The sequence below is a fragment of the Hetaerina americana genome, unplaced genomic scaffold (genome assembly GCF_022747635.1).
Source record: "Hetaerina americana unplaced genomic scaffold, ioHetAmer1.1.p SCAF_2, whole genome shotgun sequence".
Classification (NCBI taxonomy): Eukaryota; Metazoa; Arthropoda; class Insecta; order Odonata; family Calopterygidae; genus Hetaerina; species Hetaerina americana.
Window position 1 is genome coordinate 46,831,281 of NW_027286763.1, and position 13,979 is coordinate 46,845,259.

The window sequence follows — 13,979 nt, forward strand, 5'->3', positions numbered from 1 at the left end:
CAAGGAACTCACCTCCCGCGGAATCCCTAAGGACTTTCCAGGATTGGTGGAGCATTGCCTCCGCAATTCCTTCTTCCTATGGAATGGTGACCATTACGAGCAGACGGAAGGAGCTGCGATGGGCTCACCCCTCTCCCCGGTTGTGGCCAACCTCTACATGGAGAGCTTCGAAAAGAAAGCACTGGAATCCTGCGACAAGCGGCCCTCACTGTGGCTAAGATATGTCGACGACACTTTTGTCATTTGGTCACACGGAGAGGGAGAATTAAAAAAGTTCCTGAAACATCTGAACTCACAGCATCAAGCCATCCACTTCACTATGGAGGTGGAAAAGGATCATCAACTGCCCTTCTTGGACGTCATGGTGAAGAGAAATAAAGGTAATGGGAGGCTTGGACACAGAGTATACAGGAAGCCTACTCACACCGACCGCTACCTTAATGCTGCATCGCACCACCATCCCAGTCAGAAGACCTCACTGGTAGACACATTTGTCAACCGAGCATATAAAATATGTGACTCCGATTCTATTGCCAACGAGAAGAAACACTTGACAAATGCCCTGCAAAGGAATGGATACAGCACTCATATGATCCAAAAAAGGGCCGAGAAGGAAGAAAAGAAGAGACAAACCACCGCTGTTCCTGACAGGGAGGAAGACTCCAGACCACGACCGAAGGCTTACGTCACCATCCCCTTCATCGCAGGGACTTCGGAAAGAATCATGAGGGCTTTAAGGAAGCATGATGTGGTGACCAGATTCAACTGCGTCACCAAGATAGCTGACACCCTACCCGGACCCAAGGATGAAATTTCACCGTTAATATCAGAAGGCGTATACCAAGTGCCATGCTCCTGTGGCAAATGGTACATCGGTGAAACGTGCAGAGCGCTGAAAACACGCATGAGTGAACACCAGAGGGCAACCAAGGCCAAACAGTTTACAGCATCGGCCATCGCTGAGCACGCCTGGAGTGAACCTGGACACTCTATTCTGTTTGACGACGCTAAAATAATAGCGAAAGAAGGAAAATACTTCCAGAGAATAATCAGAGAGGCCATTGAAATCGTTAAAAGGCCAGAAAATTTTAACAGAGAGGATGGATATCCACTCCACAGTGCGTGGAAAAGAATTATTCCGCGCAAATATGAGGACGTTCCCTGATTGGCCAAGAAATTTCCCGGTATTGGCGCCGGATTTTTCCTATATAAGACGGGACAACAAGCTTCTTTTCATCCTTGACCTGAGGACGCCAGCAGGATAGCTGGCGAAACTGTTGTACGTTTAAACGACATACGCGGATGCAGCCCGAAAAATGTGGAAATCACCTTTTTCAATGAATACTTAATTCCTTGCTTTTAATGGAAACTAAAGCAATAGATGTTTTTGCTCTATTAGAAGCATCTGAAAAAAATAAGAGAACACTTTTATCATCCGCATAATAGATGGGGTTATACATAAGTAGTTATAGAGGGAATCTGTAGACATTATTAATTTCATTGATTATTAGTTCACATTATTGGTTGAGAATATACATGGTAGAAATTCCTATAATATCCTTGGTATTCTCAGTAATGGTATTTTTTAAAGGAATGAGCGAATAGATATGATAAAAATTTGATTCCAGGGGGCAAGTCTGAGAAGGGCAGTAATAAACATTTTTTGTTTTTTTGTTATCTTTTTATGACCGGTTACTCCTTACTTTTTAATGCCCTTTGAAATTCAGAGCAAAGGCATTGAACTGAAAGGATGTGGCCCATGGTTCCTCCATAAAGGTCATAATACACTTGAAATATATTTTAGTAATTTACTGTAGATTTTTTAAAATTTTCTTCTGAATGTTTGAACCATGGGTTTGTACTGTTATCCATATGCTGAAAAATACCAATGGTTCTTATCCTAAATACCAATACAGATAAATATTTCCCTAGTTACTGGTGCCAAGTTATTATTGTCTAGTTTTCCCCCCTAGTAATCATTCTCAGGTTAAATAACCACCATTTAAGTAATAAACAGTCCAATGAATGAATTCCAATCACCTAAGCACGAAAATAAGAATGCGCTCCTGATTATTTATGTGCACTTCATTATGTCAAATGCATGCTCCTATATGCTCGGTTATATGATGGAAAGGAATGCACTACCAAGAAAAATCTATTTGGCTCAACTGAAAGCCTCTCCCTTAGTTGAAAATATCCAAAGAAAAGTAAAGATCCAGGTATTTATATTTAGGGCCCATCCCTAAAACGAAAAATAAGGACATAATCTGAGATTACTTCTTTTTATGGATGAGCATGCACCATTTTGGAGATAGAAGTTTTATTCTCTTGTTAAAAATTTAACATTTTATTTCATGCATCCCATTTAAGAGAGATATTCAAGAGAGATAGCTTCAAGATATTTTTCTTTTTTTATTTCATTATATAAAATGCTTCGTGCAGTTCATAAAAGTTTTGGCAGGAAAACCAATCCTCCTTTTGTTTATAGTTAATCAACTATTACATACGTAAATGGTATCAAGCATTGAAGCATTTGATGTTCATTTTGAAGAAATGTAATCACATAAACAAGGTGATTACATCCTATATACTCCAAATGAACAAGTATTACATGATTGGATTTAATGTGTAGGCACGATGTGGAGTTTATTTCTTGAAATAACAAGTGTATTTGTCTTTTCAAAAGTCATAAACATACTTCAGAATTCAATAAATCATGTTTTGTGGATTTTAGATCCACACAAGTGGTGAAACAGATTTATTTTCATTAAAGATTGTTTGAGCACAATTAGGGATTAGAATTAAATTTTGATAGACAGGCACCAAAGGATACTTGCATGACTTTTCTTCAATATTTTAATGGCACAATCATCTTTTTCACTCTAAGGAAGAAGGTTGGGAACCTGAGTGATGGGAAAGTAGTAATAGTTAGATGGCAGGTGTAGGGGAAGAAATCTGGGGGGTTTTGAGGGCCAAGTGTTAAGGGGAGAATGGATGGTTAGGAGGAGGGTTATCCCCCTAGTGGGCAAAGTTTGCCCAACTTGTGGTACTGAAGTAGCATATAATTCTTATTTGTTCAATTATAGGAGCAAGGCTATATATATATATATATATATATATATATATATATATATATATATATATATATATATATATATATATATGTGGGCCATGGTGGTCAGGGGTAGAGCATTGGACTACTGACTGGGGGGCCCGGGTTCAATTCCTGGGCAAGCCTCTCTGGGCACCTGCAGCTCCACCCAGCCTAAGTGATTTTTCAGGTACCAGATCTTACTAGGAAACCATAACCGGCTCAGGGAAAGGAACTGCTCCCTCTACCCTGATGTATGAATGTCACGCTGTTGGGATTAGTACTGGGTGAACTCTATCACCACCTACCAAACCGGCCTAAGGGTTGATTACTGTGTTTATGCTTTATATATATCTGTGTGTGTGTATATATATACACACACATATATTTATATATATGTATATATATATGTATGTATGTATGATGTAAATGAAGAAGTGAGAACAGAAAAAACACACAAATGAAACTCACACGTATTCAGATTTTTCGGTGGTCAAACCATCTTTCTCAAGGGAAGAGAAAGAACTGAGAAAGGTGGTTTGACTACTGAAAATTCAGAGTACGCGTGAGTTTTATTTGTGTGTGTGTTTCTGTGTTTTTGTTCTTTCTCACTTTTTCGTTTACATTATTACTCATATCTGTGAGCCTGTTCATCTATATATATATGTGTGTGTGTGTCTTGTATGTGTGTGTCCTTTTTATTTGTGTCTGTTTTAATAGTGTCTATTATTATAATCTGAAGAAAGTTAACATGTCAGTACATGATATTCTTCATTATTTTAGCATTTTGCACTGACTACAGTCTGAGCTGCACTGTGCCATTTTAAGATGAGATATAGTTGTTTTGTTTTTACATTAGAAATGTTAACAAAAATAATAATTACAATAAATTTTAATAATAATTTTTAATAAGTCTAATTTCATTTGGTAAATGTGATTACAGATTAAGCCATAGGAAAAATATGAATGGTATTCCAGTAGCCAAGTTGTATATGTATAAGAGAGGAAGAATGGAATAATTCATTTTTGCAAAAAGCTCTAATACTATCAAATTAAGAATGATTTCCTGTGTGTTTAAAAGTGCCAATAATGTGAGGTAGGAAGGTAGAAATGAACTTAACAATTACCATATTTATTTTAAACGGGATATGGATACACCAGCCACGTAATTGATATGTATTCCAAAATGAAAACGTCATGGAAATGTAATTGAAACCGAAGAGAAACTTGGGTGGAATAGAATTGAGGTATCACACCAATAAATTTTCCAACATAATTTCTTTTAATATGATAACTATTTGCATGGAAAATATGGGAGAAAGTAGTATACACTTCCTGTTCAATTGAGCGGTGAAATCTGGCATACAAGACACAAAAGTAAAGATAAACCTGAGAAAATGTAATTTATTTTAAGGCATGCAGATTTAAAAAAATATTATATACAAATTGAATTTTTGGAGCTGTTAAGCTGATATTTAACCCCAAATATGGGAATTGTCATTATTAATCTCTAATTTTATCAAAAATCTCTCCAAATTTTTTTGCCCTTTAGCAAAGAATGTTGCTTCAAATTATATTGTTTGAATAGACCAAATATTATTTATCATTATTCCAAAATTAAAAAAAAAACTGAACTATATGTTATTTTACAATTAATACTGAGCCAATGATAAATCAAGTTAATATTTTGCTAATGCCCTAATTTCTGGAATTTTTATTGTTATTATTTTAGAATAATATCCGTGTACTGTAGATATTGGATGCACTCCTCTGCCGTAAGACAGCTACATACTTCCAAAGGCATGCATTTTATTGGTTATACTGATGTTAAAGAATGTTGCATGTATTGTTTTCTTTGTCATTTCAGGCCCTGAGAAGTGCATGCCCTCTGTAAGAGATTTGCTGATGCTGGTGGAAATGATGAAATGTACCCGACCTTTGAAGCCTGCTTTGCCTGCTGCTCTTGTTTAACCTTCAAATTGTGTAAAAGTGCTAAATGTAAGGGAAAAACCTGCATGCTAGGTGACTGAAGACAATCTGCACTAACTCCCAAGCTTTCATTGTTGTTACAAACTTGCCATTGTTCTTCAGCAGTGAAGATAATATTTTCTCTAGCAGTGTCTACTTACTGTTTGTAAACATAGTGAGTTAATCTGTACAGCCTCTCGCATGCCACCTTCTATTTTTCTACAACCTTCAATATATCTGAAGTGTACAAAGGCACCAATGGCTAGGCATTTTGATAGCTTTTGAAATTGAATTGACTGTCAAACTTTGTTCCTTTGATTGCATTGATTCTTAAAACTTTATTTATCTAATCTTCATAACTATCCTACGCATGACCCATTTAATGATGGGTTCAGTGTAGTGCCGATTATCTTCAATATTTTTTTCATATGTTTCTTCAAAATAAATAATTAGGATGTTTTAGCTGTCTATGAGGAGTCTAAAGTTAACTATAGTTACATAGAAGACATAAGTATATGCTTTTTTAATAGCATGCTCTAATGTAGATAATTATACATTTTTCCTGCTTTAATAAACATCAATGCGAGTGCCCAATGATATACTTTTTTCAAATTTATGAAACTAGTTAGTTTAATTTGCATCCATTTTGAAATTATAAATTTGTTTCATTTTATACACAAAAACACACTTTTTATTTTTCACCTACAGGAGTTAACTGTTTTCCCTTGCAATGAATATATGTGTATATTTTCACAGTAAATTTAGTTTATTACTATCGGTTTTGCCGCATTGGTGACATCATCTGATACAACACAATACAGTAGGTGATGATGCCACTCATGTACCTGATGATTTCATTCATGTGTCGAAACTGTTAGTACTGCAATAAATTTACTGTGAAAATGTATATAAGTATAGTTTACTTGTTTGGCAATCATGAAAGTCCACGAAGTTGAGCTTGAGACCATGAAATTCATTTAAATTTTTATTCCCAGAAATATAGACAAATTTTTTCAAATTAAATTCCATTTTATTATTGCAATAATTTACATTGTATGAGTGTTTTAATGAATTAAACCATGCACTAAACAATTTTACTGGTAAAATATTTTAAATATGACTAACTTTGCAGTTTCAGGCTCAACCTTGTGTAAATCATGTATATTTAAAGAAGTAAGAGACATGGTATTTTTCCGCACTATGCCTTTATCTAAATACCCGCAGTGAAGGTAATTTTTTGAAAGCAGATGATCTTCTCCTAAAATATGTGATTTATTGGTATGGCTGTGTGGATACTATCCTTTGCCTTTTTTGGAATAAACAAATAATGTGAGTTATTCTGAAAAAAATTTTAACTTCCTATAAAAAAGTATTGATTTCACCATGGGAAAAGATAATTTTGGTGTCATTAATTTCGGAACCATATAGTTCTTATCAAAACTGGAAGAGAAATTTGTCATTGATAGGAATCTCTCTGCTAAGAACCATACCATCCCCAAAGACTTACCGCACCTCCATTCATACTTATAGATCCCCTCATCAATCAATCTATCATCTCCTTAGGTATGTAGTAAGGCACTTAACACCATTCCCATCACTCAAAACTTAAGGTTGCCTTTAACTCACCCATTACTCCTGATAAATATTTGTGTAATAGAAAAAAATTGGCAAGTAAAAACTAATTTGTGGTGACTGCTCTGCATGTTACAAAGGCCAAAGCAGAAGAAGTGTCCTGAAGTGCTCCCAGGAACATTTGAGATATTATTAAAATGTCAATCCTACACTCTGATTTGCCAAAAATTTATTGGACAATGTTCATAGGAGTAAATTCCAGCCAAGCTTACTCTATTCCTTACTAAAAGGCTTTAAAGTTGACACATTAGAACAGGTTGAGATTTATCAAGTGTCTGTTAAGTTTCTAGTAGGTATGTCTCTTGATAAAAAACAATTGTTCACAACTTCCTCCTCTCTACTTCCAACCAATTTCCTTTCCCAGAATAATTCACTCGCTTGGCGAGCAGCCACCCCCGCTCTCAGGCTCCTGACTGCTGTGGAATCATGACCAAAGGAGTGGTCAAGTGTCTGAGTCCCAAACACCATTATGAGATGTGCTAGTCGCCCAGACAACCACATCTTATCCCCTAATTGTTTTCTTGGGGCGGCAAGATGGCACTCCCATATTCACACCCTTCCAATCATGGTCATCCTCTTCTTGGCTGATGTGTATATTTTGTCCATTAGTGTTTGCCTTTTGCCTCCCCCAATTTTAATTAAATATTTCAACTCAAAATACCCTTCCCTCCCCTGCCCACACTTCTCATATACTGAGATGCATGTTTCAGAATGTTGCCAGAAAATGCCTTACTAAGACAAAACTGATCACATTATTAATACTTAAATAAATAATGTGAAAAACTACCATGTCAGTCACTTCTTTTAATATTTTATTTAGTATCAAAATGGTTTTGCCATAATCATCCACCTTGCTAGTCATACACATTTGCCAGGTATAATTTTTTCCTCATTCACCCAAATGTTTAAATATACATTCTCTACTTCTGTCATGCCTATACGCATAGTGACCAAAATTTAAGTACAGTACACATTAGTTTGTAGTGTCTTCACGGAAGTAAGCTTGCCTAGATATTTCAACATCTATTTGGTTATTTTGGGCCTGTTGTTGAGTTTTCCAAATAAAGTTATTTCTAGTCCGCTATTTTTTTGTTTTCTGTTAATAGCTTTTTCAGCAGGAAGAACACACTATGAGATTTAAAAAAAAGTTTTATTAGATATGCCAAAAAAATTCTTGTAAGTCAAGCTCTGTTCTAGGTGTGAAAAAATTATAAACACTTGATGAAACATTATAATCTTCTCTTTGTTCACAAAATTGTTATATTTTCTCTATATAAATATATAAGGTCTGTAATTTAAAAAAAATATCATTTTGGCTGTGAGTTGAAAGATCAGATTCGAATCATTTATTTGATGGTTCTGGACATTGGGAATGGTGACCGCTGTCACTGAATCAGTTTCTGAACTGTAGTCAATATGGATGAAAAGGTGCTTTAGAAATATATGGATCTTGGAAGATACTTTATTATTAGAAATCAACAGCAAAAAAACTTTTACATAGGTGCTATTCAACCGAAATAACAGTTTGCATATTATATTTTTTTCAGGTATTAAGTGGGATGGACAATGCATTGTAAATACCTTCCCCACTTCTTGTTCCTTTATAGTTACATCTCGTATCCCACCCCTGTATCACCCTCTTATCTGGACACAATTAAAAACTTTAATTTACATCCTTAACTTTCCATTTGAAACAATTCTTTTCCTCAATTAATTTAGAAATGGCTCTGATGCAGCTTATCCATGTTCAGATCAAGTTCATGAATTTTTAAGTGTGTATTAATTTTGTTACTTTATGAAATAACAATTTACTTTCTTCTGTGTACATTTACACCATACATGTTAAATGTGCTGTGGTATTTTGTTTTCTTGTGTTCTCAGCATAAATGTGTTTATGTGAATATAGATTTATAGAATGTAGTGTAGCTGCAGAACGGAAATTCCAGGGATTTGAAATGTGTTAGATAAAGAGGGGCAAAGTCGGATATATTTTTATCAATTCCGAAATATTTTGAGGTGAAAAAACTTATGGAAGCATTCCGTTTACTGGCAGATAGTCAGTCATGTGTTGCATTTTAGCCTTGCCACTGCACTCCCTCTCCTTATGTTACCTCCTCACATTTAATTCTTCAGTTCACTCTTCCCAGTGACTGTGAGGATCCCATCACACCCTCCTCCATCACATACTTTCTCCTCTTGAAGTGAGCACAAATAGAGAGGCATCATTTGTGTCACAGCATCCTGCATATGCACTCTCAGCATCAGCCTTAAGTTGCCAAGTGTTTTATGAGAAACACTGCTGAAATGGCATTGAAGTAGTCCAAAATCACCAGATGTCACCAATAATCTTCAAAATGGTAACCTTGTCCCAATTCACTTGTTCCATGGTGCTGGTGGACCGATCCATGCCACTCATCGCATCTGAGCCTATTAGATGTTAATGTGTAAGTTCTTAGATGCTTGAAAAATTGGTTTAGCATTCATGTGATGACTAGCCAGCCAATAAAATAACTTTAAGAGGAGTGATGTCATGTTGAACCACCAGTACCCATGTGGGAAGTTCATGTTGAACCAACTTCACTGTGTGCACACGAAAAATCTCATCTTTTACTACCATGACTGTTTAAATAATACTTGTTAGTTTTAAGCATTTACCCTGAAAGCTACTAGTATGTATAATACAGCATACAATACATGGGTATATTTTTGTATGAAAAATCATTACTTTGTCTTTTTTTACAATAACATTGCTACACAAGCTTTGCCCAAGGCTTTTTTTATCTGCCACTATCATTGATTTCCTTTGACTGCTAAGCCATTATAACAGCCTTGTTAGAGGAAATTTGGGTCCCACTTGGTTTGCGTAGTTGTTCAGTGGAACTTAATCTGATGAAAACTAACCAATATTAGCGGCACTCTTTCTTTCATGCAAGTTTCATTTGTGGATTATGCCCGAAGTATTTTAAACTTCAGAAGTTTATTATGTTGTTTTCCCATATCCCTATATGTATATGGTGCTGTGAGAATAATTTTATATTGAATTTTAGAATAAAAAAATCATTCAACATCTGAAACTATTTTCAGACTTCACTTCTTAATGATTTTATGTTTTTATCTGGTATCTTTTTATTGTGATTTTTCAAGTCCATCTCTGGTCAATTCACCCAATAATAGCGATTCTGATCCTTTACTGCAATCAATAAAACATTATTACATGCTATTAAAATAATTACATAAGAAAGAAAATATGCTATTATTTTGAGCTTATCATTTGACTTGTAAGCAATTTTGTATTTATTGGACATGGAATTAGTTGTGTGCTTATCAGAAAAATCTGGAATTTTAGGCCTGAAAAAAGGTGAACTGTGAGGGAATTTTTAATTAAGTTACTTTGATAATCATGAAGTTGCTATATGAAATCAAACGTGATGAGTTATGTACCCATGCTTGATAAATTCAAATTACCAATGTACCGTTGACCCCCTCTTATCAGGCCACTGCAAGGTTGGACCCTTGACTGGCTCAAAATTAGCCAATTAATTAATAAGTGGATCCAGAATACCATTTCATGGTCATAAACTGAGTAAAAATTGTTTAATAATCTTCAATATTGTAGAAAAAGGAATTAATTGTTGACTGGTAATTGAAAGTTCACCCTCTAGAGAAACTGAGACTCTTAAATAAAGCATCCAGTGGGTGAAGCAAAACTGGATAAGGAGTTAACTTTACTGTTTCTGTTATATGATACCAGAGCTTAATCCTTTAAGCATTTAAGCCATACTAACTGATCCCTAGAACTGTTTATGATGTATAAACTTAACCCAAGCATTGATCCATGAATCATTACTCAATACATGGTTCTGAATTTACTTTATTTTGAAACCCTGAATATTTCCGCAATCAATTAAGTTAACTTCATTCATGGAGGCATTATGTGACTCCCAGTGTGTATTGCATTCCAGGGTAATAGGAGTTGATAAGGGTGATTTGAAATATTTTCACTGATCCTGGTAAAAGGTCCATTTTGCTAAGATAAAAATATTTTTATAATAATACCTAATTTAACTTTTTGAATTCATTAAATTTTTAAGCTAGCAGTTAAAATATATGCTCAACGAAGCAGCCACACGCTAACAATACTTATATCAGTAGAGCACATCCATGGGCTTGAGGGCATTATGTTTTTAAGTTGTAATAAGAGCATTACTTTTTAAAGAACTCAAATTATATAAATATTTCATAATTTTATCTCCCAATTTTAGAATAGCTTGAGGAACAGAAATGTACTTCATGTACACTTTTAAAGATGGATATTGTGCATGTTGCTAACTTTCCTTGTTAAGATTGCATTTTATAAGTGAATTACGTCAACATATGCACACCGATTAATTTCATTTATCCATACACTGAATATGAAGACAATTCATATATTAAATTAGCACACAACTTCAGCTTCCAAGTGATAAATTTTAATATCTATTTGGTTTAGTTATAAATGAATGATGAACTTAATAAAGTTATTGTTTGGGCTATTGTGGTTCACTTGATGTGATATAATATTTTTACACCTGCAAATATCAGACAGTTTAGTGCAGTATATATTCACAGCTTTAGTACTCCATCTAAATAAAGCAATGCCAATGTTCAGGGGAAAGTTTCTTAATGACATCTTTTGACAACTTAAACTGTTTCGTCTCAATATCTTTCGTCTGTTTGTAAGTACGGCATGAGCTCATCAAACATTTAACAGGCTTTGCATTGCATTTGAATCTCATTGTAATGTAAACTTTAATTGCCATTGAGTTCAGGAAAAATGATTTAAATTTGTATTTTACATTCTTACTTTTCTCTTTCGTGTCTTACTCTGTAGACTTATTTACTGAAAATTGTAATTTCATCTTTGAATTGTTGTAAGATTAGATATGTATTTATATTAAACCCAATCTTCATAAATTGAGAGATCAATTAGCTAATGTAAAGTTATAAACATAGACCAAATTTTTCTAAGAAAAATGCCTTAACCCTCTGGAAATTGGTGAAGTATTGAAGAATAATGATTGATTGCTGTTGATGTGATATATGTCACAGTTTATTCTAACTTTGGGTTGTGTAACAAGATATATGCAGCAGTTGCATAATTTTGTACTGGATAAATGTATATTGCTGATCTTTGATTTTAATTAGTTGTAAATTATTGAAAATGGTCCTAAAAATTGAATTAAAATCTCATGTGATGTATCCAACTTCTAAGAAAAATACACGCAGTTGGTAGACATTAACTATGTTATTTTAAATGTAAAGTTCTGATGCCCAAAGAGGTGCCTTTTTATCTGTAACATTATAATGTACATTTAACCAATGCTTATTAAAACAAATTTAGAAAAATGCTCTGTAAATATTTGTAAAATATTAATTGCATGGTGTACTTTGAACTTAAGCAAACAGTTGCCATGTTTATTTATTTAAGAAGAATGCTACAAATGACTCTTGTGTAACAGGAATTAAACAGATTAATAATAATTATAATTCTTGGAAAAATGGAGGGTAACAAAAGATATTACAGTAATTTCCTGAGCTGTTGAGCAAAGATGTTAGACAATTACACAAGTAACATGAAATAATAGCAAAATCAGAGAACAACAACAAATCACAGAATTGATACAATCCAATTTTATTTGCAATCAATTTAACGAGAATATTAAAAAAATGGGAAAAGGTCAATACAATAGATTTATCATATAGGTACTATATATACGATTGGCTGTGTTTTTAAGTATAGTAATAATATGAGGGTCAATTTTAATGAGGGATAGGGTACACTAGAATAATCATCATTATGAAAAAAATTAAACCAAGTATTAATTAAGGCAAAACGTTTTAGTAAGAAATTTGATTGTTTCAAGGAAGCATTGCTGAACTTCAAGAAACAATGGGAGATGCCACAATGGTAACTTCTGATGGAGTTATCCGCTAATATGCATTACAATGCAATAATTTCAGAGTATCAATGTAATACAAAGGTCAAGGGATCCAGATTCGAATCCTGGTCAAGGTTAATGATTTTTACACTCTGAAATTGTTGCATTGTAAAGCATTACTGAGTGCATTGGAATTTCAGTGCAATATAGATGGGATAAGAATAAATAAAATAAAGGTTATGCAGTTTTCAAGAAAGAGAAAGCGTAAGTTAACCCTTTAAAAGCACTGGGCAGATATAGCAGCTTTTGCATTTAGGGTAAAAAGTGAAGCAGGCCAATATATTGGTTCAAACGTGAGCTATTGTTCATGATTAGTAGACTAAAACAATTACAATTATTTTGTAAGATGATTAAAATTCTTTCACAAATGTTACCCAATTCAGTTTATACACAATTTAAAAAAACCTGCACATGGATATCTTTAAAAATGACTTCAAAATATTTTTTTCCCTCAGATGATAAATTTGATTAAATTACCCTCCACACTTTTGCTAGTGTCTCTGGCTGGAAACAGCACTAAGAGGGTTAAACATTAAAAACTAGAGCAGGTGGAACAGTTAACATATCTCGGAAGTGTTTTGGAACAAAATGGTCAGAGTAGTAGGCATATAAGGAGAAGCATTGCATTAGGCAAAGAAGCTTTCACGAGGAGGAGAGATTGATGACGGATGTTGGATGTTAAGAAAAAGCTCATTAAAACATTGATATGGAGTGGAAACATGAACATTGAAGCAGGATGATAGGCATCGATTGGAGGATTTTGAAATATGGGTTTGGAGAAGGTTAAGTGGATGGAAAGGAAAACAAATGAATTGGAGCTAGTTATGGTGGGTGAGGAGAGGGGATTGCTGGGAGAAATATTAAGGAGGCAGAGCAAATGGGTGAAAAGCATACTGATAGGCAGTGGGATATTGAAGACTGTGATAGACGGTAGAATGTTATTAAAGTGAGGAATACGGAAAGCAGGATGTTGGGTTGCATTTATTAGGAGAGAGAATATAATACCTGTAGTAATAATAATTATTTCAAAATCCAAAAGCAGGTTCCCACAAAAATCGGCACAATAACATGGTGAATAGATTGAGCAAGTAAATAACAACAAAATATCTGTACACTTCAAAAGCATATACTATTTTAAATAATGTAACAGAAAAAGATACAAGCATTAAATTTTTATCCAGGGTTAAGCCATAGGAGTTGACCAAATAATTAGCATTATGAAATCAACTTGAGTACCTAGAAAGATGAAACAGATTTTTTTACAGATTTCTTTTGTCAATTTAGGCTGTTGGAGAGCTTAATTTGATTAG

The 13,979-nt window shown here is 34.1% G+C and overlaps 1 protein-coding gene across 4 annotated transcripts in view; it reads left to right on the forward strand.

The window, feature by feature from the left end:
* The window catches only part of Nmnat (nicotinamide mononucleotide adenylyltransferase), a 41,427-nt gene extending 29,351 nt beyond the window's left edge, over window positions 1-12,076 (forward strand). For 2 of the 4 annotated variants that reach the window (XM_071585713.1, XM_071585714.1), the window contains exon 9: window positions 4,959-12,076. In XM_071585713.1, coding sequence (XP_071441814.1) covers window positions 4,959-4,985 — 27 coding nt within the window. In that variant the 3' untranslated portion in view covers window positions 4,986-12,076. The remainder of the gene's footprint in view (window positions 1-4,958) is intronic. The other 2 variants (XM_071585716.1, XM_071585715.1) reach the window with 2 other exon arrangements.
* The last annotated feature ends 1,903 nt before the right edge of the window (window positions 12,077-13,979 follow it).